This window comes from Triturus cristatus, chromosome 4_2 (genome assembly GCF_964204655.1).
Source record: "Triturus cristatus chromosome 4_2, aTriCri1.1, whole genome shotgun sequence".
NCBI classification, from domain to species: Eukaryota; Metazoa; Chordata; class Amphibia; order Caudata; family Salamandridae; genus Triturus; species Triturus cristatus.
Window position 1 is genome coordinate 706982248 of NC_140586.1, and position 26864 is coordinate 707009111.

The 26864-nt window shown below is 41.2% G+C and overlaps 1 protein-coding gene across 1 annotated transcript in view; it reads left to right on the forward strand.

The window, feature by feature from the left end:
- The window catches only part of CDCP2 (CUB domain containing protein 2), a 275201-nt gene that overhangs the window by 81413 nt on the left and 166924 nt on the right, over window positions 1-26864 (forward strand). Inside the window, exon 2 of the mRNA XM_085600150.1 lies at window positions 24291-24638. Within this exon, the coding sequence (XP_085456276.1) occupies window positions 24291-24638 (348 nt within the window). The remainder of the gene's footprint in view (window positions 1-24290; window positions 24639-26864) is intronic.

Here is a 26864-nt window from a genome sequence, read left to right on the forward strand (position 1 = left end):
ACCAAATTTGGCAAAGAGGTAGTCCTCAGTTCAGATTCGTGCCTTTTGCATAAATGGTGTGAATCCGTTCAGTAGTTCCTGAGAAAATTCGAGTTAAATGTACATAAATATCTATGGCCGGGGAGGATCCGCGGACCCTACACGCACCGTGAGCGCACCCTCCCCGAACCGAGCACGCACCCTCCTGATCGCGCGCTGAATGCTAATTGGCTGTCGAGTGTCTCTCTACATTCGAAACCAGGAACTGTTGGCGGCCATTTTCTGCCTCGGTAGAAGCGAGGCTGAAGAAGCAAGGGGAAGTGTGCTAAACATATAAAGGGGACAGAGTGGAAATACTCTGACCCTCTAGAGGTGCTTAGGGGGTCCCAGAAGGACCCCCTAGGGCCCCCTTTTAAAAAAAAAAACGGCGAAATGCGCGCACGGTGCGCGCATCCTATCGCGTTGGGTGCGCGGATCCACGGAATTGTTTTTCAAAAAGACAAGAAATCATTGGTTGTATGACTACTTTGTACACTGAAAGGTAGGGTGTATATTTCTGTTTTTTAAAAGTATGATTCTTATTGGTTAACAAAAACAGATTGTAAGGAACATTATATATGATTAGCTGATATGTTGAAAAGTGAAGCACACTTCCTCTCTTGTGTAGGAACATTGTGTGCTGAACTTCTGACCTGTGTGCTCAGTGCAGTGTTCCATGACCTGTTTCTATGGTAACAGGCAGAAGGCAGATTGGGGGAAGGGTTGAAATGTATTTCAGTTGGAAAGGGTTGAAATGTTTAACCAATAGAAATGTGTGTTTGCTTTTGAGTTTATGTGTGAAGGATTGTGATTTGATGTTTACATGTATATGTGTGGAAAATGAAAGGGAAACTTTTCCATTCTTTGTTTTTGCTGAGAGGTGCACAGTGCAGAGATTCTGTAAAAGAAAATATGGTGAGTGACTGATATACTTCTTAATCTACAAAAGAACTTGAAAGATGAGTTATTTAATTGTGAGGGGATGTATGTAGACTGTTTTGATTTTAATCAGACTAATGTATTTATCCTGCTAAAGTGTAGGGAGTGCTTTTTTCTCTACAATCTTATTGACAGTGTGTGTGCATGTAGATACCATTCTGTTATAAGCATTGGTGTTTTTCATGTGTATGCAGACAGATAACTGTGCTGTTTTTATATATTTTTTTTTTTTTTTCAAATTTTTTTATTAAAACAATAAATCAGTTACAAGCATGGGCCTACAACCGCCAGGGCCGGCCGCTAGACTCAGAAAGGATCGTACATTAGTTAAAGTAGTAGGCGACACCTGGGGCCCAGCCCCGTAAATGGCTCAGGATAGCTCGAGAGAAGCAGGAGACATACATTTAACATAAATAACAACAAAAAACAAAAGGCGAGGCATACGGGCAAAAAGCGTGGGTCAGGCTACATCCGGGGGACTTTTACTCCAAACCTTCAATTAGCTATCAACAGGAGGGAGTACTGAAAGATCGGGGGGGGTAACGGGAAAGGAACAACTATACTCGATTATTACAATCAGTTGCAAGGAACCATCAAGGGTCAGGGGGACAAGGCAATATCGGTGTCCACTAGGGGGAGCGTACAGATACCCCCACGATACACGTTCCATTGCCCCCAAATTCTACCCCATGCCCCGGGTTTACCGCGGGCCACATATACAGTCTTCTCCCTGAACATACACCAGTCCATGTTTTCCTTCCATACTGACACGGTGGGTGGCCGCTGGGAGCCCCAAAGCTGCGCTATATCCCTCTTAGCAATCATGTAGCCCAGGGCCGCCCACCGAGTCTGCGCCGCGTTATAATCATTGGGCTCCCACACATTCAAGACACAGCGACGCACCTCCGGCAGCAGCGCCACCCCGGTGACTTGTCCCATGACCCCATGAACCCGACGCCAGTATTCCGCCACCTCCCGGCACTCCCAAAGGATATGGAGAAAGGTGGCACTGAGCCCACACCCCCGCTTGCAGAGCCCATCTTCCGAGAATCCCATCGAGACCAGACGGGGGCCCGTCTGTTTTTATATTTTGGTAGAATTAGAAACCAGTCATTGTTTATGAATTTGTGAAATGAGTTATGTTATGTTTCTATACCAAAATGTAGTACTTCTTCTAGATGAAGAAATGTGTTTTGGTATAGTGCAAGGGATAGTGTTGTTTGTCTAGAATCACACTGTGAGTTAGTGTGTATTTGGGATCATTGTGAGAGAAGCATTTGGTGACATCATGTATTTGCTGACAGATAACTGTTTTAAAACATGTCATGTTGTGAAGTTTTAGTAGCATTAGAATCCAGTCTTTGCTTATGCGTTGATTAAATGAGTCATGCTTTGACACTGATGTGCTGTACTTAAATATGTAAATTGTGTGCAGTACCATTAACTCTTCTAGACTAGTGAATGAGTTTTGGTAAACTCCTAGGATAGTGTTGCTTGTCTAAAATCACACTGTGAGTCTGTGTGCATTTGGGTAAGGATTGTGAGAGAAGCATTTGGTAACATCGTGTATTTGCTGACAGATAACTGTTTTAAAACCGGTCATGTTGTCAAGTGTTAGTAGCATTAGAAGCCAGTCTTTGCTTATGCTTTGATTAAATGAGTCAGGCTTTGACACAAAAGTGCAGTCCTGAAATATGAAGATTGTGTGCAGTTCCCTTACCACTTCCACAGTAGTGAATGATTTTTGGTAAACTCCTAGGTATAGTGGTTGTTGTCTAGAATCACACTGTGAGTCTGTGTGCATTTGGGAACCACTGTGAGAGAAGCATTTGGTAACATCGTGTATTTTTTAGCAGATAACTCTTTTAAAACCTGTCATGTTGTCAAGTTTTAGTAGCATTAGAAGCTAGTCTTTGCTTATGCATTGATAAAATGAGTCAGGGTTTGACACTAAGGTGCAGTACCATGTACTATTCTCTTCACTGTGGCAGAACTGAAAATTTTAAAGTTTTACCCAAGCACTGTCCTAGAAGTAATCTAATGATTTAGGCAGTTTCTAAGTACCAAATAGACTGCTTCAAATGTCTATGCAGTATGCATGTAGTGTTCTAACATACTATACACTTGTCTTTTACACCTTCAATTCCCTAGTCAGTATCCATACACTTCCAGGAAACACCCTGTCACTCCCTTTGCAGTCCTCTAGTGACCCATTCAACACCATGTACTAATCCATTCACTGTGCCAAAACCCAAACACTTATAAATTCACCAAGACACTCTCTTTCCAGTTCTAATGATACAGTCACTGCCTAAGTATTCATGCAGTGAGCCAGGCCTTAGCACATGGACTTCTTCAAACTCCTATCCACTATGCATGCAGTCCTCTAACCACCTACACACTTGTCTTTCACACCTTCAATTCCCCAGTCAGTATCCATACACTCCCAGCACACACCCTGTCACTCCCCTTGCACTCCTCTAGTGACCTTATTAAGCATCATGTACTAATCCATTCACTGCGCCAAAACCCAAACCCTAATAAATTCACTCAGGCACTCTCCTTGCAGTACTCTAATCATTCAGTCAGTAACCAAGTACTCATCCAGTGACCCAGGCCTTAGCATATGGACTGCTTCAAACCCCTATCCACTATGCATGCAGTCCTCTAACCACCTACACAATTGTCTTTCACACCTTCAATTCCCTAGTCAGTATCCATACACTTCCAGGAAACACCCTTTCACTCCCTTTGCAGTCCTCTAGTGACCCATTCAGCATCATGTACTAATCCATTCACCGTGCGAAAACTCAAACACTTGTAAATTCACCAAGATACTATCTTTGCAGTACTCTAATCATTCAGTCAGTGCCTGAGTATTCATGCACTGAGCTAGGCCTTAGCACATGGACTGCTTCAAACCCCTATCCACTATGCATGCAGTCTTCTAACCACCTAGACACTTGTCTTTCACACTTTCAATTTGCTAGTCTGTATCCATACAGTCCAGCAAACATCTTCTCCCTGCCTTTGCACTCCTCTAGTGACCCATTCTATACCAAGTACTAATCCATTCCCTGTGCGAAAAGCCTAGCACTTATAAATTCACCTAGGCACTCTCCTTGCTGTACTCTAATCATTCAGTCAGTACCCAAGTAGTCATGCAGTGAGCCAAGCCTTAGCACATGGACTGCTTTAAATGCCTATGCAGTATGGATGCAGTCCTCTAATCACCTACACAGTTGTGTTTCACACCTTCAATTCCCTAGTTAGTATTCATACACTTCTAGCAAACACCCTGTCACTCACCCAGTGTGTCTCCTTATAGTACTGTAATCCTTTAGTCAGTTAGCATGTAGAGTTTTAGTGAGGTAGGCTTTAGGGCACGAACTGCTTCAAAGTAGTATGCACTATGCATGTAGTGTTCTAACCATCGTCACACTTGTGGTTCAGGGCTATAGTTTCTTAGTCAGTATTTATATAAAATGTGTTTGTACAGTAATGGAATAGTATAATTTTGAAAGTTATTTATTTACATTTATTTGTGATTCTTTTTTACAGCTACAGAACAGGAGTCTTTCTCATCTGTTTGCACTCTTCTCGTGCAAGATTGTTTGGATGAAGCGTCCTTAGGTGTTTCATCATACTTGCTGTGCCGCATGAGTATTTTTTGTTAGGATCCCCTCGTAACAGAACTCTTTGGAAAATCTTGTGCATGAGAAAGGTGGTATTGGTCTTTGTTTGCCCCTCGAGAAAAGTAGAAATTTCCACATCACTGAAGGAAAACGTTGTGGGCGTGGTGCATCCTCCAAAAATTCATCGTTAGATTTGGTGAATATTTGAAAGCGACATCATTTACAGTTTTTGTAAGTTAAAGTTAAAAACATTTGTTAGCTGTGTGCATTTTATATATCTGTGATTTGTATTTTGAGAATGGCATGTTGTTTTTTTTAACAATCTTTGAGATTGTGTTTTTTTTGCCCGCTGTTAAGTGATGAGTACGATTGAAATCACTATTTTTAGTGAAATTTAATATATTCTGAGAACAGCAAAAAAGGCAAAAAAATTACTTTGTGTAAATTATGCTGTGTTGTAAAAAATTTATTATTACATGTTATATTTTTTTTTTCCTTTTCTTTCACAGATCCAAATTTTAAAATAAGCAATTTATATGAATTTATATTTGAATGAAAAACAGAAAAAAATGTATGCCATTTTTTATTTCTATCACTATGAAGGTAAGTTTAACTAAGTGTCAATATACAGAATGAAGAGGCCTGCAAGAAGCTTTAAAGTTGAAACACGTTTCTAAAAACACTCTGTTTATGTAGTTTTGAAATCTGACCATAATCAGATATCATGTGACCTGCAAAAAAAGAGATTTGAGGGGTTCATAATATTTCCCATTTTAGCTATTGAAGGACCGCAATCATTTCAATCATTCTTCTTTGAACATCTTTGCAGACAAAACTCTGTGCTTACCTTCTATCATTCGCAAGGAAATTTAAAAACGGAAATATGTCACTTTTTGTCACATAGTTATTGTGCAAGATACTCTTTCATATTTACAAAGAGAGGAAAAGGCACTCTGTGCACTTTTTATACTCCATGTAAATATAACCTCATCATGCACACCACTTTGTGTTGAAAGGGTGTTCTATAAGTGTTGTTGTGCATGATTGCACTTAATACTCATAGAACAAGACACATGTCTAGATTTATCAGAAATCATAAATCTCGATATGTGTGTGAATGCTGCACCATTCTAAAATTGGTGTAGGAAAGCACAACAAGGAGAATTGTTTTAATTTCTCCACATTTTTATATCTTCAATGCATGCTGAAATGTTCAGCATACATTGAAGGAGAAAAATGCATTTTCTCATTGTTTTTGTGCAGGAAGGTGTATCTTCCTGTAGAAAAACAAATAGCACATGACACAGATATCCTTGCACTATGGTGCAAGGGTGCCTGTGTCACCACATGGCTGCAGTTTAAGCAGCCGTGCAGAGAGAAACATAGATTTGCAACATATTTATGTACATATGTTGCATCCCTGTGCTTCGGAAGTGCTACAGCACACTGCAGTTAAAGAGGTTACTGTGTGATGCTACAGCACTTCCTCATAGTTCTGCACTTATACATTCACCATACGCTACTAATTAATTCATTCAGTCAATTACATACTACACATACATTCATCTAAACTAACACTAACAAAGAAATTCAGCTGTTTTTTTAAACCAGGAAAGTTAGTTCTTACAAGAACTTTTTTTTTTCTTCTTTCTCCTTTTATAATTTTTTTTGGGTTCTCTGAACAATTTTTAAATTTTTTGGGTTTTTCTGCAAACCAAAAAAAAATACAGGAGAAACCAAACACTGATCAGATCGATCGACTGCTCACCATAGCACAAAGTCTTATTGCACTTAGTGCAGAGCACTTTTAATAATTGAAATTGAGGACGGATGTCCAAAGTTTGGGCTGATGGATGCACTCTTGATGTGCTTGGCTGCGATGAGGTGGATGGCGCAGGAGCAGGAGTGTTTCTCATCCGTCGGCACTCTTCTTGTGCAAGATTGTTCGGATGAAGGGTCCTCATGTGCTTCATCATACTTGCCGTGCCGCAAAAATATTTCTTGTTAGGATCCCCTCGCGACAGGACTCTTTTGCAAATCTTTCACGTGACCAAGGTAGGCATTGGTCTTATTCTGCCCCTCGGGAAAATTAAAACATTTCCACACCACTGAAGAAAAACGTTTTTTGGGTGGTGCCTCCGGCAAAAATTCTTCCTCAGAAGTATGAGGTGATGCAGGTGATGCCTGCTGCCCTGAAGCCATTTTTGGTTGAAAAAAGTTAGAGCTAAGTGTAAACTTAGTCTAAAAAATCTTCTTCTCTCCAAAGAGATGGTGCTCTAAAGAAGGTCAAAAAAGAATGATTGAAATGGGTGGGGTCTTTCAATAGTTAGAAGAGGAAGTGTAATGAACCAATCAAATCTCTTTTTTTGCAGGTCACATGGGATCCACGCACCCTGCGCGTACGCAGCACGCACCCAGCACGCATCCGCGAAATTGAATTAAAAAAATTATAGGATTAGATGTAAAAATATTTTAGTTTTAAGACTAGTTTAGAGTTTGTCTTCAATTAATATTCACATGAAATACATACATATGTTTTTTTAAATGTTAAATACTTCACGGGATCCGCGCACCTACCGCGTCATAGACGCAGATGACGCATCGCGGAAGCGTGTAAACGTCGTGTTACGTACATCGAACGTGTCGCGTATAGGCTGGGAGTCGCGTACCGGTCGCATTGCGATCACGTACTAAACACGTACCCAACGCATACCATGCACGGATGCTATCGCGTAGGGATCGAGAACGGTGCGCATAGGGTGCGCGGATCCAAAAACATTGAAAAATATATATAAAATACAGTTTTGAACATATAGTTAAAAAATATTTTGAAAAATATAAAAAAATATGTTTGAAAAACCCATTAAGTTCAAATAATATTTTTAATTTTTAAAGAATTAATTGAAAAAGTAAGTTTAACAAATGGTGATAAAAAGTATTTTTAAAAAAAGATAATTAATGAAATTGACACACTGAATTTGAAAAATATAGAAATCCAATCAAAATCATTAAACATGATATCTTCAGAGATAAGTTATAGATAGGAATTAGCATTTAAAAAACCTTTGACATTCACTGAAAAAACCATAGGTTTCATGCACGTTATAGTTAGGAATTGGCATTTGAAAAAACCTTTGAAATTCACTGAAAAAACCAAAGGTTTCAGGGGCGTTATAGTTAGGAATTGGCATTTAAAAAACCTTAGAAATTCACTAAAAAAACCATAGGTTTCAGGGGCGTTATAGTTAGCTGGACATTTCCCTCGTACAAAACCCTAGAAATTCCCCTGTTATAGTTAGTTCAGCTAACTTAACTCGAGCCCGTGCAATGCACTGCTGATGATGTCACATATTACATCACTCATGACATGGTCAGTGACATCACTGATTACATCACTGATGACATCTCAAATGACATCACTGATGACGTCATCCAGTGAGTCTGTGTTTTTGTAAAGTTTTAATATGTTTAATATATATAGGGAAAGGCTGTTGAAGAATGAGTGGGTGTACAAGTGTGTGAATGGATGATTTTCTAGGTGCGTAACTGACTCTATAAGTGAGTCATTAAATGTATCTTACTGCAGACTAGTGACTAAACTGTGTGAATGTCTGTATGTGTCTGTGTGTTGGTGTATAAGTGGCTGCATGGTTTTGTGAATAGCTATATGAGTGTCTATATGGGTTATTGATTGGCTGTCTGAGTATCTGTACGGGTGCCTGAGTGTTTGTGTGGGTAGGGTGTGTGTGACTCTGTGCATAGATGTGTGAGTGGGTGATTCTATGGTGCATGGTTTTAAGAGTGCAACTGTGATGGACTTTATAGTTGGGTGAGTATATTTATGAGTGTGTTAGTGATTGAATGTATATCTCAGTTGTACATGTGTCAGTAACTACATATGTGAAACGCAGTGTATATGTGTGTAAGAGTATATAACTATCTATATGTGAGAGTGTGTGATTGAGGGAGTGCCTGTATGGATGAGTGTGTGCTTGTATTAGTATTAGTAATTGTATAAGAGTGTCAGAATTTGTTAGTATTTTTATGAGTAAGTGAACTTGAGTGTGTTTAACTGTATAGGTGAGTAAATTGGACTGTGTTTAATTATTTGCACAACTGACTAGGTGTGTCAGTACCTCAATGGATGATTGGCAGTGTGTGAGTGGCGGTGTGTGAGTGTCTATATAGGTGTATAAATGCATATGATAGTCTTGTACGGAGTGATTGTAAGTATGAGTGACTGTACAGGTGAGTGAGTGGAGGTGTATATAGACCTAAGAGTCAATGAGTGGGTATGTAGTTATTGATATTGGAGTATTTATGGTTTTCAAAATGGCCGTCTGAAATTTTGAGTCGGTGTACCAAAGGTAATATTAGGGTGTGAGAAGATGCACTAATTTATCACATGGATGACGTCATCAGTGATGTCATCAGTGATGTCATTTGAGATGTCATCAGTGATGTCATCAGTGATGTCACTGACCATGTCATGAGTGATGTAATATGTGACGTCATCAGTAGTGCATTGCGGGGGTGCAAGTTATAGTTAGCTGAACTAACTATAACAGGGGAATTTCTAGGGTTTTGTACGAGGGAAATGTCCAGCTAACTATAACGCCCCTGAAACCTATGTTTTTTTTTGTGAATATATATATATATGTGTCTATATAAATATATTCACAGAAAAAAAAGGTTAGAGTAACGTTATACGTCTGATTATGAGTCTGGCAGTCTTGCGACTGCCAGACTCGTGCAGCTGGTCAACCATATGCCGTATTATGACTGTTAAAGTCATATTTGCGGTGGAGCACCGGCTGCACCAGTGAACAGTCATTCCTTGGCAGTGGCGCAACTGCGCCACAACACAATATGCTGAGCAGGGCCTGGCGAAGTCCCGCTCAGTATATTATGAGTTCGTCCACCTCCAGCATTTCATGGTGGAAGTTCGCCATGAAAAGGCTGGCGGGGGAGTAACAAAGGGGGCCCTACAGGACCATGGTGATACATTCAGGGGGGCACAACATGTGCCCCCCTGTCTGTATTCCCACAAAGTTCATCAACATCCTTGACATGCTAGAATTTCTTTGCCGTTCCCCTTGCGGTGCCTGTTTTCCAGGCACCGCCATGGTAAAGGCAAAGGACTGCCGACCATAACTCTTGATACGGTCGGCAGTCCTTGTGCGGGTTTGGCGCAGTGGAGCCAGCGTTGAGCCAGCGCTGTAACACTAAAACCCGTATTATGGCCCATAGTTAGGCAAAATGTTCAGTAACAACGTAACGTTTAAACTTAAAAAATTCACCAGTTATAGTTACAGTTATCTCAAGTACCTATAACTTGTGCCCTAAGGTAACTATAATTCGCGAATGCCTGTTGTAGAAAATGAAGCAGTAGGCAGTGGTAATGATATTTATGCCCCCTGGAGAGAACCCTAACAAAAGCAGGTGACCTAGAAAGGGAGTTGCGGTCTGTAACAGGCACATACATCCTATGAATTACTTGAAAAAACAATCTAACACAAAATTAACTAATTCCCCCCAGCATTCAATGGATAGGGAAATCCCTTACAAATGTGGTCCTCAACACCTTAAGGTCAAGTTTTGTAATAGTCATAAACATTTTTAAGTCCATTTTTCAAACATATTTGCACACTTAAGATGCAACAGGAAGCTCCTGATGTACCTACTCTAGAAAGCATAGGAAGGAGCAGCCTAGTTTCTAGGAGGGTTGAGAAGAAGGTTATTAATCTTTACTTGAAAGTGTATACATTTCCCAGTCCTAACTAAATGATTTGCTTTTCGAGAAATTCACAAGCGAAGGTGTTAGACCTGGCAACATTGGCGTGGGTCTCCCATGCATTTCTTGCCTTTGACTCCTGTGTTTTTGCTGTGTGTTGGACTCCATTTTGCTTTTCTGGATGCTTTGGGCAAGTTGCCACTGCTGTTCAGTGCCAAAGTGCAAGTGCTCCCTTTGTAAACTGTTGTTATGAATTGGTGTTTCCATGATTGGCTGATTTGATTTACTAGTCAGTCCCCAGTACAGTGCATTGTGTGTGCCCAGGGCCTGTAAATCAAATGCATGGTTTTGTGAATAGCTATATGAGTGTCTATATGGGTTATTGATTGGCTGTCTGAGTATCTGTACGGGTGCCTGAGTGTTTGTGTGGGTAGGGTGTGTGTGACTCTGTGCATAGATGTGTGAGTGGGTGATTCTATGGTGCATGGTTTTAAGAGTGCAACTGTGATGGACTTTATAGTTGGGTGAGTATATTTATGAGTGTGTTAGTGATTGAATGTATATCTCAGTTGTACATGTGTCAGTAACTACATATGTGAAACGCAGTGTATATGTGTGTAAGAGTATATAACTATCTATATGTGAGAGTGTGTGATTGAGGGAGTGCCTGTATGGATGAGTGTGTGCTTGTATTAGTATTAGTAATTGTATAAGAGTGTCAGAATTTGTTAGTATTTTTATGAGTAAGTGAACTTGAGTGTGTTTAACTGTATAGGTGAGTAAATTGGACTGTGTTTAATTATTTGCACAACTGACTAGGTGTGTCAGTACCTCAATGGATGATTGGCAGTGTGTGAGTGGCGGTGTGTGAGTGTCTATATAGGTGTATAAATGCATATGATAGTCTTGTACGGAGTGATTGTAAGTATGAGTGACTGTACAGGTGAGTGAGTGGAGGTGTATATAGACCTAAGAGTCAATGAGTGGGTATGTAGTTATTGATATTGGAGTATTTATGGTTTTCAAAATGGCCGTCTGAAATTTTGAGTCGGTGTACCAAAGGTAATATTAGGGTGTGAGAAGATGCACTAATTTATCACATGGATGACGTCATCAGTGATGTCATCAGTGATGTCATTTGAGATGTCATCAGTGATGTCATCAGTGATGTCACTGACCATGTCATGAGTGATGTAATATGTGACGTCATCAGTAGTGCATTGCGGGGGTGCAAGTTATAGTTAGCTGAACTAACTATAACAGGGGAATTTCTAGGGTTTTGTACGAGGGAAATGTCCAGCTAACTATAACGCCCCTGAAACCTATGTTTTTTTTTGTGAATATATATATATATGTGTCTATATAAATATATTCACAGAAAAAAAAGGTTAGAGTAACGTTATACGTCTGATTATGAGTCTGGCAGTCTTGCGACTGCCAGACTCGTGCAGCTGGTCAACCATATGCCGTATTATGACTGTTAAAGTCATATTTGCGGTGGAGCACCGGCTGCACCAGTGAACAGTCATTCCTTGGCAGTGGCGCAACTGCGCCACAACACAATATGCTGAGCAGGGCCTGGCGAAGTCCCGCTCAGTATATTATGAGTTCGTCCACCTCCAGCATTTCATGGTGGAAGTTCGCCATGAAAAGGCTGGCGGGGGAGTAACAAAGGGGGCCCTACAGGACCATGGTGATACATTCAGGGGGGCACAACATGTGCCCCCCTGTCTGTATTCCCACAAAGTTCATCAACATCCTTGACATGCTAGAATTTCTTTGCCGTTCCCCTTGCGGTGCCTGTTTTCCAGGCACCGCCATGGTAAAGGCAAAGGACTGCCGACCATAACTCTTGATACGGTCGGCAGTCCTTGTGCGGGTTTGGCGCAGTGGAGCCAGCGTTGAGCCAGCGCTGTAACACTAAAACCCGTATTATGGCCCATAGTTAGGCAAAATGTTCAGTAACAACGTAACGTTTAAACTTAAAAAATTCACCAGTTATAGTTACAGTTATCTCAAGTACCTATAACTTGTGCCCTAAGGTAACTATAATTCGCGAATGCCTGTTGTAGAAAATGAAGCAGTAGGCAGTGGTAATGATATTTATGCCCCCTGGAGAGAACCCTAACAAAAGCAGGTGACCTAGAAAGGGAGTTGCGGTCTGTAACAGGCACATACATCCTATGAATTACTTGAAAAAACAATCTAACACAAAATTAACTAATTCCCCCCAGCATTCAATGGATAGGGAAATCCCTTACAAATGTGGTCCTCAACACCTTAAGGTCAAGTTTTGTAATAGTCATAAACATTTTTAAGTCCATTTTTCAAACATATTTGCACACTTAAGATGCAACAGGAAGCTCCTGATGTACCTACTCTAGAAAGCATAGGAAGGAGCAGCCTAGTTTCTAGGAGGGTTGAGAAGAAGGTTATTAATCTTTACTTGAAAGTGTATACATTTCCCAGTCCTAACTAAATGATTTGCTTTTCGAGAAATTCACAAGCGAAGGTGTTAGACCTGGCAACATTGGCGTGGGTCTCCCATGCATTTCTTGCCTTTGACTCCTGTGTTTTTGCTGTGTGTTGGACTCCATTTTGCTTTTCTGGATGCTTTGGGCAAGTTGCCACTGCTGTTCAGTGCCAAAGTGCAAGTGCTCCCTTTGTAAACTGTTGTTATGAATTGGTGTTTCCATGATTGGCTGATTTGATTTACTAGTCAGTCCCCAGTACAGTGCATTGTGTGTGCCCAGGGCCTGTAAATCAAATGCTGCTAAAGGGCTGCAGCACTGATTGTGTCACCCATATAAGCAGCCTGTAAATGTAACTCTGGCCTGCCATTGCAAAGCCTGTGTGCAGTGTAGTACTGCCATGTCGACTTGGCAAGTGTACCCACTTGCCAGGCCCTAACCTTCCCTTTTCTTACATGTTAGTCACCCCTAAGGTAGGCCCAAGGTACCCCGGTGGGCAGGGTGCAGTGTATGTGAATGGTAGGACATGCCCTGGTGTGTGTTGCATGTCCTGAATTACTGCCAATTTCGTTTTTCACTATTGCAAGACTACCCGTTGCCATAGGATATAATGGGGAGTTTGCTTATAACATCTTATAAACATAACCACCCCTTGGAAGAAGGTAGGAAAATAAAGTTTGATATGCCTGAACTCAGAATGTTAAAATGCATCTTTTAGTGAGGGTGATTTTTACATTCTGTGTTTGAAAATACCACTTTTAGAAAGTAGGTATTTTCTTGCTTAGCCATCCAGTGTGCCTCTGCTAGGTTTGTGTAATGCATGTCTTGCTTAGGAGTGTCAGGGGCTGGGGAGGAGCAGTGGCTCCTTTGATGAGTCAGGGCTGGGCTGAATAGACCTGGGCTGCATTTTGAGTAGGGGGAGGAGATTTCCTTTCACCTTAATAGGCCTTGTATGCTTTGCACAATGCTGTCTCCACCTCCTGCCAGGAAGCTGCACCAGGTAGAACAGAACCAGTTTTGACCAAGCACAGGACTTCTCTGCCGCCAAGAACAAAGGATTTTGTAGTGTAAATATTGGGGCCTAGGACTTTAGATCACTTCTGGGAATCAAGAGGAAGCTTTGCCAAGGAGAAGAGCCGGCGAAGCTTAGAAGGAATATTGCCCCATGTGCTGTTTTGCTATCTAGGGTTGGCCTGTAGTGGCTACTTGCTGCAAAGAAGAGGAGAAGGACTTTGCTGTTTGCTGTGGTGTCCCCTGCTTAAGGAAGATCTCCAAGGGCTTGAAATACAGCTTGCCTCCTGTTCTGAAGTCTCAGGGACACAAAGACTTAATTTCTTCTGTCTTTCCACATCTGGAACTGCTGTTTCAGCTGCCACAGAAGGAAATTGCAACACCAACGCCAGCGAGCAATGCCATAACCTGCGCCGAAGCCGTGGGCACTGCTCTGGAGGAGCACGATGCACCGCCCAGACTTGCATCGTAGACCAGACGCCTGCTAACGCTGTGCTGCATTGACTTCGAAGTCGTCAGCGAGGCCGCTGCCTGCACCGGAGCTGAGGACACCGTTCATGATGTCCACAAAGCACCGTCCCAACTTGCACCGCAGACCCAACTTCACCTATGCCGGTGCTTTATCAACACGGAGTCGATACCCGACGTGGGTGACTCCCGAATCCATCGACACCGCACCGGCATAAGGAGCCAACGCCTCCCCACCACTGTGACATCACCTCCCCGACACAACAAGGAACCAATGTCTCACCTCCTCTGCATCACAGTAAGGAACCAAAGCTTCACCTCCCCTGGGGTCGTAAGGAACCGACACTGCCCGGTGCCAATGAAGCATCACCTCCCCGACTCCAAGGTACTGTTCTTTGGGGGTCTACTTGACTCCCCGCACTTCGCGGTCTGCGCCATACTTAGGGATTTTCATCTGTCACAAAGTCGTAATAACTCCAGGTGGAGTTATTTGTTGGTACCCATTTTATTTGAGTGAATAACCTATTTTGAAGGATATCTTGATAACTGTATTGTGGATTTTTGTCATTTTGGTCGTGTTTGGTTTAGATAAGATTACTTGTTTTTCTAAACTGGTGTGGTGTCCACTCGTAGTGTTTTCAGTGTATTACTGTATGTGTTCACAAATGCATTACCCACTGCCTCTGAGATAAGCCTCTCTGCCTGTGCCAAGCTACCTAGGGGGTGAGTAGGTGTTATTTTCGAGGTGTATCCCCCTTACCCTGACTAAAAGCAAGGGTCCTTATTTGGACAAAGGTACCTACCTCTTCCAACTAGAGACCCCCATTATTAAGAAAACAAGTGATAAAGTACAGTACAATATGGGGGGGGGGGGTAAAGGAACAGAAAATGGAAACATAAAAGTATCATGTAAACATCTCAAGGTTGGAATGAAAATGCATTAAAAACATCAACATATCCATAAAGCATTACAATGCATGTACCAGCCATATTGCAACGTAGCATTGACTGCAATATTAGAACATATTATAAAATATTAATATCTAAGATAGGGAATGTCATGGAGGTTGAGCAACTTCTTGCTGGGCAGGAGTTAAAGAAAAAAGAACGTTTAGTGCTACAATCACTGAACGATGTAATAGGTGACCATACAATAGAGCGCTTCATGGCTAGATGGATGGGAAGAACACAAGCTGTATTCAATCTGTGGTGATAACACACTGCATACCACCAAGCTTGGAAAGATACATTTGGAAAATCTTTCCAATTTTTAGTGATCTGTTGAAAGGCAATTGCCAATAATATGTCTATGATCTTGGTCCTGGAGGTATGATTTTCCCAGATAGGAGATAAACTACCTAAAAATAGATGTGTAATAGAGAAGGGGAAATTAGAATTAAAGATAGAGTTAATTTGACCCCAAACAGAATTCCAGAAGTTAAGTAGGTGAGGGCAAGTGAAGAGCAGGTGTTTTAAATCAGCTAGTTTAGAGGAGCAGGACCAACAAGTGTCTGGTACTGTAACATGCTATTTATGTAATACGACCGGGTGTATCAAAAGCCTGTTATAGATAAAAAATAACATTTGCGTAACATTTTCCGCTCTAGAAGTTTTCCTAATTGTTGACCATATTTTGTTCCAAAGAGAAGAAGGCCAGTCAACTCCTCCCAAGACAGTTCAACTTTGAGCTTTGACCTAACAAACTGCGAGGATCGTATATGGGCATAAATACTGGAAGCTTTAGGAAATAAAAGAAGAAAGGCTAATAATTTGTTAACCATGGGAGTTGTTGGGTGTGTTTGAATTTGAGTATCTGCAGTTGAAAGGGCCTGAGAGACTAAGTTATATTTGGACTGGAAGGAAGGGGGTAAATGAAAAAGACGACTAGACTCAGAAAAAGATAAGGGCATTCCAATGAAGAATCAGAGAGCTATCTCGAAGCTTGGCGAAGTAGGAAAGATCTATAATAAGTGGGGAAATCAGGGTAGTTAACTCCACCCTCTGCTTTAGTTTTTGTTAAACACAAAAGGGACACGCGAGATAGTTTTTTGTTCCACAGAAAAGTTGATAAGATAGAGTTAATTTTTGTCAAGAATTTTAAAGGAATGGGGACAGGGATATTGGAAATGGTGAATAAAACTAGTGGAGCCAGCATCATCTTGATGGTATCTAGAAGACCCCACCAAGAGAGATATAGCGGGTGCCATTTAGTGGTTAGAGAGGACATTTTGTGTAAACATTTCTCCATACAGAGAGATAGCGTTGTTAAAATTAGAGGAGTAAAGTAAAGACCCAAATATTTAATGTGATGCGGGTTCCAAGAAAAGTTAGAGGTGCTAAAATCATCTTTGAATGAATATTTAGTGAGAGGCAGTATTTCGCATTTATAGCGATTACGTTTATAGCCAGAGATAGAGGCAAAAAGTTCCACTTCTTGTAAGAAAGCAGGGACAGAAGATTGAGGATCAGAGAGAAATAACAAGATGTCATCAGCATAAGCTGCTAACTTAAATTGAGTGTCTTTAGTCTCAAAACCCTTTATGTCAAAATGTTGACGAATTCTGGACAAAAAAGGTTCCAGGGCTAGATTAAAAAAGAACAGAGATAATGAGCAACCCTGACGTACCCCTCTTTTTAATTCAAAATAGGGAGATGAAGTACCATTCACAAAAACGGCTGCTCTTGGATTAGAATATAGAATAGAAATTAAAGAAATAATTTTTGAGCCAAAACGAAACCATTTCAATGTGTGGAAGAGGTACGACCAATTTATTTGATCAAACGCCTTCTCTGCATCCAATGCTATTGTAGCTAAAGAATGGGGTAAGTGTGGGGCTTTTGATAAAATATCAAAGAACAATAGGGTATTATCAGAGAGGTGATGGCCCTTAACAAAACCAAATTGTTCTGCGCCTAATAATTGGGGGAGGAATGATTCAAGACAAATAGCCAGGGCTTTGGAAAAAAATTTATAATCAGTGACAAGAGAAATGGGTCTATAGTTTTTGCAATATTTCAAATCTTTCCCATCTTTGGGTATTAAACATATATGAGCTTCTTAAAAGGAACCTGAAGATTCTCCGGACTGTGTAAAAAGATTTAAGAGATAGAGTAGTTTGGGAAGAAGGATAGGAGCGAAGTGAGTAAAAAATTCAACTGTAAATCCATCAGGTCCCGGTGCTTTGTCCTTCTTAAGTGATTGTAAAGCTGAAAGAAGTTCATGTTGTGATAGGTCAGCTTCTAAGGGGGTAAAGTCTATTTGGGTGTTAAAGGATTTATGGATACCTGAGAGAAATTGCGAAATGTCAGAGTCGGAGGATGTAATCGCAGGAGAGTATAATGATTTGTAGAAAAGAAGAAATTTGTTTAATATTTCTGGGTCTTTAGTTCGTAGTGTGTTGTGTTCGTCAAAAATAGCATCAATATCAAACTTGTTATGTTGAACTTTTAAGTAATTTGCCATGAGTTTGCCAGCCTTATTCTGACCACCATAGAACTTTGCGCTTGACTTCAACAGATTTAACGAGGCATTGTCGGTTGATTCCTTATTAAATTGTAATTTTGCCTTAATAAGTTGTGAGAGACAATTCTTGGATTTTGAGGAGTAATAGGAGTGTTCTAGCCTCTTTATTTCAGCCAAAAGATCACTGGTATCCCAAACAACTGTAAAATTAAGATTATCCGCTTGATTAAAAGAAAAATATTCATTAAAAAAGGAAACAAAAGAGGAGTGAAAATTTTTGTCAAGAAGAAGTGAGTATTAAATATCCATCTTCTAGGTAAGTTAGATTTTTAAACTATATCCAATTGAATGGAAATAGGAGCATGATCCGATATCAGAATAGAGCCAATGTCAGCGCTTCTTAAAGTTTGGAATATATTATGTGAGACAAAAAAATAATCCTATCTGGATTGAGTTTGATGGGCTGGGGAAAAAACGTAAATTCTCTAGTGGTGGGGTTACAAATTCTCCAGGCCTCAATGAGTTTATATTGCTGAATAGTTTGACTGAATAATTTATATGCTTTATGAGGTTTGAAAGAAACCAGTGAACTTCGATCTGTGAAGGAATCCATCACTTGGTTGCAATCACCAGCGAGGATAAAGTTATTATCTATACAAGAGGAAATTTGCTGAGATAAAGAAGACCAAAACAGAGGATCTCCATTAGTGGGCGCATAAACATTAAACAAAGATATCGGAACACCTCCCACTTGTATTTTAGTAAATAACCATCTACCCTCCTCATCAGACTGTTGAGAAAGCAAATTAATATTTAACGGTTTGTGACAAAGGGTAATACCTCCATTGTGTTTACCATCACCTGGAGAAAAAAAGACATTCCCGACCCATCCCTTCTTCAACTTTAAAGATTCTGTAGCATTTAAATGAGATTCCAACAAACAATATCTGCTCCTAACTTGGATAAATGACTTAATACACGTTGTCGTTTGATAGGAGAGTTCAGACCTCTGACATTCCATGAAATGATTTTCAAAGACAGAAAAGCAATAGTAAAATAACAAGAAAAGAAGGCCCATAAAGACCTTCGAAGCACATAAGATAAGATTTATAACATTACAACTATAAGAGAATAAATTGTATTGCTAAAGAAAAATTGAGAACGATGGATAAAAAAGAGAGCAAGGGAAAAGAAGCCAAGAAAAATAGGAAGGTAAAGACTTAGTTAAAAAAGTGAAATGCGAAAAGAAGGATAATGAAGAAGAAGAGTAAAGAGGAGAGGGAAAAAGGTAATACAAGTAGGAAAGACAAAGAGAGAGTGAAAAGTAGGAAGAACAATAGAAAAGTCGAAACGCATGTGGGAACATATCTTTGAGCCGAAAGAAGGAGAAAGAGAAAAAAAGAAAAAGAAATAATACAGGGATAGAAAACGAGAGAAAAGGAAGGAGGAGGGAAAAAAGAGAACATCAGTGAAAAAGATACAACATACCTAATTTAAAAAACATCATAAAGGAATGAGGGAAGGTGAAGCCACGAATGACAAATGGCACATCCAGACCCAACGAAACGGGTGGACGAGAACGAACCACAGAAATTCATATAGGGTGAGGGAACAAAGTAAATGCGGACCTCAAGGAGCCTGTAAAGAAGGGGGGATGAGAAAAAAGACAAAAATATTCTTCATAACATGGAAACAGAACAAACAAAATATGACGACAGAACAGCAAACAAATAATGTAGATTGAAGTATTAGACATTAAAACCTACGAACAATAAAACCAGGAAGAAAAACCATCGCATTGTACGAAAGAACCAGTTTAAGCGAAGCGGGAGGATGAAGATCCAGACAAGTCCATAGAGTCAGTTTTATTAAAATTGATTAAACTTTGCAATTTGACAGGGTCCTCAAAGGTCTTCGTTTTGTTGTTGTAAGTAGCCTTGAAAGGGCAGGGGTGAAAAAGGCCATATCTAGCACCCATATTGCGTAGAGCAGGTCTCATGTTCAAGAATTCCTTACGCTTGTCTGCTGTGGACTAAGCATAATCTTGAGCAAAGAATAGTGTAGAACCAGGCCAAGAAATACGTTGGATGGATTTAGCTGCTGACAACACCCTGAGAAGATCTGTATACTTGAGGGAATACATGATGACCCCCGCATATCTTCCGACGGCCGATATCCCTCACCAGCTTCAGTCTGCGGGCTGCAAAAGGTGGAAGTCTCGGCCCGTTCCGCAGAGCTCTACGGGAACGCCGCCATTTGTGTTGGGCGTCAAGCCACGCCCCCCAGAGGCCCTCATTTCTAACAGTAGGGATATGCCAACAGTCGTTGACGTGTTTTTTTGAGTAAATTCCCTAGTCTTAGCAACATTCATTAAGATTGTCATAATTTACCCCTGTTTGGGAAGGGACAGTTAGTGAATACACTAAAGAGACGTAAACTAGGGATAGCTGAAGTAACATAGGAGAGTCATGCATCATGTCTGTTTTCATGAATCATGTTTCAAATGGTTTTGTTTAGTAGACAATTTGCAAGTAAGCACCATAAATTGCAACAACCAGGGGTAAGGGAGTAGGGAGACAAGAGACTAAGGGGACATGCTTTTTCCATATATTAAGTTGTAAGATTAAATTAATAATTATAAATGCACTGTGTTACATTAAGTATCATGTAACCTCTATTATGTAGTGCACAAGTGCTTGTGATAAGGTGAACGGCGCTGGTGACGCATGGAGGGGTATATACAGCTGGAAGGAAGGCGCAAAAAAACAACAAGTAATATATGCAGCGTATTCTTAATGATGCCCGTACATTTGGTACATTAAGAACAGAGTAATATTTTCATGGGCAATTATAAGGGAGGTGCCATGAAGGATGCTGTAGAAGTTGACTGCGTTTCGGCCTTTACACAGTATTAGGCCTCATCAGGACCAGGTTACAAATTATCGTAGATAACAGTGCTGTATGGGGAAAGTGGTACAATTCAATGGTGGACCGTAAAGGGAGATCAGAAGATGACAGAGTAGAAGCCACATGGGCAAGGGGATGAGCAGAAAGGGAAGATAGATAGGGTAAGAAGCGGGCAGTGAAGGGCCGCGTGAGGTCATGTAGCACTGAGAGGACGGCGGGAACACGATAGTTGAATATTGGTGCCTAGGCTTGGAAAGTTTAGGAAGAAAGGTGAGTAAAATGCCATGAGGGTGAAGAATGGCACTGACTTTCAGGTCTGAGCAATCAAGATACCATATAGGTGGCACTGCAAAATTGCAGGGACAAGTTGCAAACAAGGGAGGTGGGAGGAAGGAGAGGAAGGCCCTTCACAGATTAAGGCCTGCACGCTGAGGAAGAAGTGGACATGGGCATTAGGGCAAAACCAGGAAAATGTTTGGATGAAAAGGGCCTGAAAAGGGCCTGAGTGTGAGTGTTCAAACTTACTGAATATAGGTGCTGCTGGATCAAGGAGTGGGACGGAAGGGATTATTTATGGCCAGTGGTCATGTGTCCATCTGTTGGGAGGGAGGGAGAGAGGTCAAGAGGGGTGAGACCCAGGCAGCGCCAGGGAGACATAAAAGAACTGCATAGTGGACACCAGTGAGAAGAAACTAACTGTATGATCTCATCGAGGGAATCAGTCAAGTGGCAGAGATATGTCCAAGGAACCTCAAAACGGAAACATCACCGGCGTGAGTCCATCCAGGAGTTACAGCCAAAGGGAGTAAAGGGGCTGCTCGGAAATTTAAGGAAAAGCGTCCACCTGTGGGGAGGGAGAGAGAGCGGGCTCAAGATGTTATGTATGGTAATTACACTAGAGGAGCAGCATGATGGGCCACACGTGCTGAGACCATGGAGATCATTGCGGGTGCAGGAATGAGTCTGCTGGAGTGGGTCCGGGGAGGGTAGAGCAGAGTGAAACTGCAGCGTGAGTCCGGCTGATTGTTTATGGTTGATCAAATATGATTGTACGAGGCGGGAACGTGCCCGTTTATGACGTAACCACGTAGAATCGGAAATTAAGTATCGAGAGGAAAGAAAGACAGATTTAAGTAACTCAGATAAGTGAAGAGATCATATTGTGGAGAGGAGGCATGCACAGTGGTGGGTAATGGAGATGGATCCAAGCAGTGGAAAAGTAAACCGGGATAGAAATAACGGTTTGAGAGGGATCATATCAATCTATTTGTGGAACGCAAAGTGCCTTTTAAAATAAATGTAAAAAGGAGGAAACATTAAATTTGCAGTATAAATCATTTGCCATACAGCGATTAAGAACGGGTGCATATCACACATTACCTATAGCATGAAGCCTAAATTATCAAGCATAATGTGCTTGATAACAAATTAAAGCATAGTTCTTATAGGGTGGGGGGAGTTTGTGGAAGGGGTAAGAAGTGGGAAGTGGGAGGAGAAAAGGAAGAAAAGGGGGAATCAATTATATGAGCCACAATATGTAGGTGGATACAATTACACATATAACCTCAATTATTTCAAGAGCTCGTTGATGATTGAAAGCCTAAATAGGGGGACATTGTTCCCAAATTATGGTGGTGGTCTAATGTGGGCATAGTAGGCAAAGGAACCCGGATCCGAGGTAGAATGTGAGGAGCCCTTGTGCAAGAGACCATCATCGGTATGGGAATTTAAAAGAGGGTCTATATAATAACCAATTGTCAATGAAAATTAGGTAGATGATTTTAATGCTGAAGTATCACAGGAGATGTTAAAAAGGCCATCGTTGTTCTACATAGGTTCTGTAGGGGGCCAGCGTGCAACAGGTGCAACTGTCTAGCACGATAGAGTATTTCTCCATTTGTCCAGGGTGTTGAGACTGTGATCTACTGTGTGGCATCGAACTATCCATCTGCACTCGCATCTGTTAATTAGTTGCTGTAAATTACCACCCCTCAGTGGCAGAATAGGTTGGTCTATGGCCTGCCATGTGAAGTCTGTTTCTTTAAGGCCTTGTTCCAGGAAATGTAATATGTTCAGTACTCCACACACTCGGCTTCTATGTTGGATTATCCGATCCTTGATCATCTGGGTGGTTTGCCCTATGTTAAGAGATTACATGGGCAGTATATGGCATATATGACATTGCTGGATCTGCAATTGGTGAAGCCTCTGAGCGGATATGTATGTTTGTTAGTTTTAAATTCCTTGGTGTTGAGTGTCGAGGAACATGCCACACATTGCTGGGATTTGTAATGACCTTTGATAGGGGCCAGGCCCCAGGTAGATGTGATCGATTTGTTATTGTTGGCTTTTTTGGGCCAAGTAACGGCATGCACCAAATGGTCTGCTAGATTGCTTCATCTGCGGTATGAGAACAGTGATGGTTCCTGAAATATGTCTAGAGTCCTCAAGGTGTTCCAGGTCTTTTTAATGATTTTACAGATTTTGTTACAGGAGGGTGAGAAGGTTGACACAAATGGGATGCAGGTATTTTTACGTTTCTCCTTTGGTGTGAGCAGGGTTTCCCAATGGTTATACCAGGCCCGTTTGCGGGCCCTGGTTACCAGCTTTTTAGGATAACCACGTACGATGAGTTTCTCCATAAGAATAGCAGATTCACGGAAGAAGTCTTTCCTCCATTTGCAATGTCTGCCAATGTGGAAGGATTGGCTGAAAGGCAAACCATCACATAGACCACGTGGGTGGAAACTCGTGTATAGTAGGTGAGTGTTTCACTCAGTGGGTTTTCTGAAGAGAGAGGTGCCTATCTTATCTTCCTCAAACTGAAGTGTCAGATCCAAAAAGGGGAGGTTGTTTTCCTTAGGATCTGCTGTGAATTTGAGATGAGGTTGACAAGTATCAAGCCAGTACAGGAAATGTAGAGTTTCTTGGTTACCCTTCCCAATTAGCAAAATATCCTCGATATAGCGGCGCTATAAAGTGATATTTGTTTTGAACGGGTTAGCCGGGTTCAGGATTTTTGTTTTCTCAAGGTTGTACACGTAAAGTATAGTAAAATTCGGAGCGAAGCATGCTCCGATGGAAACTCCTTTGATTTGTAAGTAAAAGGTATCCCTATAAAGGAAATAGGTATTACTGAGAGCAATTTTAAGGAGGTCCATGACAAAGTCTGTGGGTATTCGAACAGGATGTGGTCTAGAATCAAGGAGGTCCCGTATAACAGAGAGGCCTTCATCGTGAGGCATATTGGTGTAAAGTAATTCAATGTCTTGGCCGACCATCAGGTCAGTCCCAGTGGTGAAAGGAGTATCCTCTATAAGGTTGATAAGGTCCAAGCTGTCCCAAGTGTCAGTTAGTGGTACAAATTCCTTGATTATGGCATCAATGTATTTACCAATTGGTTCAAGGATTGAACCACATCCGGACACGATTGGTCTGCCAGGGGAATTGTGCACATCTTTGTGTATATTTGGCAAGACATAGATCACAGGTGTGTGGGGATGGAGATTGTTGAGGAAAACAAATTCTTTATCCGTGATGATGTCCTGTGTTCTGGCTTGATTGGAGACTTTCTGAATCTTGATTCTTATGTCAGGCATGTATGATTAACTTTCTGATTGTTGGTTTGTATTTGTCATTCATAGGTGTCAAATGTGGTGGAGTCCTCTCAGCACCATCTGGCAACTTCTCCAGTCCCAATTTTCCGAGACTTTATCCTTATGACACGGATTGCATCTGGCTGCTAGTAGTTCCAGAAGGATCATCTGTCCTGCTGACCTTTCAGCACTTTGAGCTGGAGTTCCATGACAGCTGCGATTTTGACTATGTCAAAGTGTACAATGGGATTTCTGAAGATGAAGGCAATCTCCTGGGAAAGTTTTGTGGCACAAGCTTACCACCTCAGTTCACCTCCTCATGGCACGTCATGTCCGTCATTTTTCACTCTGACAAGCATGTTGCGAGTAAAGGTTTCACTGCTGTCTACAGTAAAGGTGAGATCTGATTCATGCACAACCCTAATAACCATTATTCATGCTGGCTGGTCAATAGAGTAATATTGAGTAACTTGAGCTGCTAAACAAAACTGATCCAAGTTCTCAATTGAAGGCAGGTTGCCTGTATACAAATATTTCATACATAATCAATTAGCATATTGATGAATATACAGAATTGCATTGTGTATGCATACGTATAGTGCTTCATATCCCTGATGAGGAGCTGTAGAGCATTTAAAGATGGGTAATATGTTACTCAGTGGAAATGTTTTGGAGAATTGTGTGTGTATGTCATGAGACCTATGTGAGCAGAGTCTTGATGTCAGATAGGAGGACCAAAGGTGTGCTCTTATTCCAATTTTGTCACTGTGCCTTGGCGTGTACTAAAGCAAAATGAATGAGAAATATGATGCTCACACTAACACATTACTGTGTATGGATGAAGAGAAAGGAGTGAATGAATCGTGGCCTACAAGAGAAGTGTTTTGTTTTTGTTTGCACGGCAGGCTACTCCTTTGATGGTAGTTGGGAACATGTAGTTGAGCCTATAAATAGAGGCCTGAGAGATACCTGAGCATATGGTTGCACCAACCATCACCCAGGATGATTTATTTTCCAGTTTTATGTTACCATTCTGAATTATATATTGTTAATCACTTCCCAGTGATGGCAGGTGTTTCAATGTGGGATAAATTTGGGAAGGACCATGCCTTCACTGCCTTCCTGAATTCTTGTTGGGCTTGGATGTTTCTTGTCTTTGATAGGTCAGAATTCCAGAATTTGCTGCATTTTTGAGGGAGAAGGACCTACTAATGTGTTTTCTTGTAACAAGGGGAAGTTCATGCCATTCTAGAAAGGAAATGGCCTTTACAACACTGGCAGCGCCATGTGTGCCACTTCCCCGCAAGAGCACCCACACTTGCCTTAACCACACATATGCCTTAACCAATCTTTTGCGTGGTTAAGGTAGTGCGCAGTCTAGATGTCCGGATGGGCATAAACAGGAAGTGTCTGCACAGAAAGCCTGATGCCGACAGGTTAGATGGGCTGGGGGCCGTGTTTGGAGGGATGCGGGGGTAGTTTTAGGGATGGGGTAGTTTTTAGGGCTCTGCGGGAGGTTGGGGTTATTTATAGGACAGGATCCAGGGTTTTAGGACTCAGGGCAGGGGGCGGGGTAGTTTTAGGTATTAGGGATGGGAGTAGGTTTTAGGGCTCATGGGGTTTCGGTTGTTTATAGGGCAGGTGCCAGGGCTTTTGGGCTCAGGGTGAGGTGGTCGGGTAGAATTAAGTTTTAGGGGTGGGGGTAGTTTTTAGGGGTCAGGTTGTTTAGAGGCCCAGGGCGGAGGGATTGGCATGTGTTCTTTACCACACATCCCTTCACCAATAATGCCTTTACCATGAAATTGCATGGTACAGGCATGCGTAGTAAAGGAATGCATTGTTCAGACGCATTCGTTGTTCGGGCTGCGTTGTTGAGACACCCATGGATTAGCCATGCGTGCGTCTTTCGTACTAGCTTCTAGAATGCATTGTTTTTACCGGATTGAATGATGGGATTTCATTGTAGATGGCCCTGTGGGTGATGTAGAGTCTTGAAAGTTGAACTTCTGCAAATGGGTGCCAACGGAGAGTTAGATGGCCAGTGGCATATGGAAGGGTAGTGGGTATCTTGCTGTGACATTCTGGATTTTTGTGTGTAATCAGGTGTTTCACAGGTTGGGCAGAAACTGGTAGGGCTTGACCTAACTTTATAAACTTACTGGGATTGAGGATCAATGACCTCTTCAAACATGACATGAATGAATATTGTGTGCAGAAGATTAAGATAACTTGCCATAACAGCCCTTACATGTGAAACCTTTTTCCAGGTACTGGGTTAAAATATTCACAGTCAGCTGTCTTTCTTTTATATGGATAGCTGCAGTGCTTTCAGTAGACCCATTTTGGGTGTTATAAGTAAAATACATTCCAACTAATTGTTTAAGTTTGAAAATAAGTTTATTGAAAAAAAGGCAACATAGCTACATATTTAACAAAAAACTGCAGTATGTTAATATAATCATAAATGGTAAATTGGCTTGATAATTAAATAGCAAAAACCAAACAGTTGCATGAGTAAAAAGGATACAATAATGAGAAATAGAGGGGGAAAGGCAAAATAAAGGGGGGAGAAGAAGATAATATCTGACCATGGGCTATTAAGTAAATAAGAGAGCTTAATAC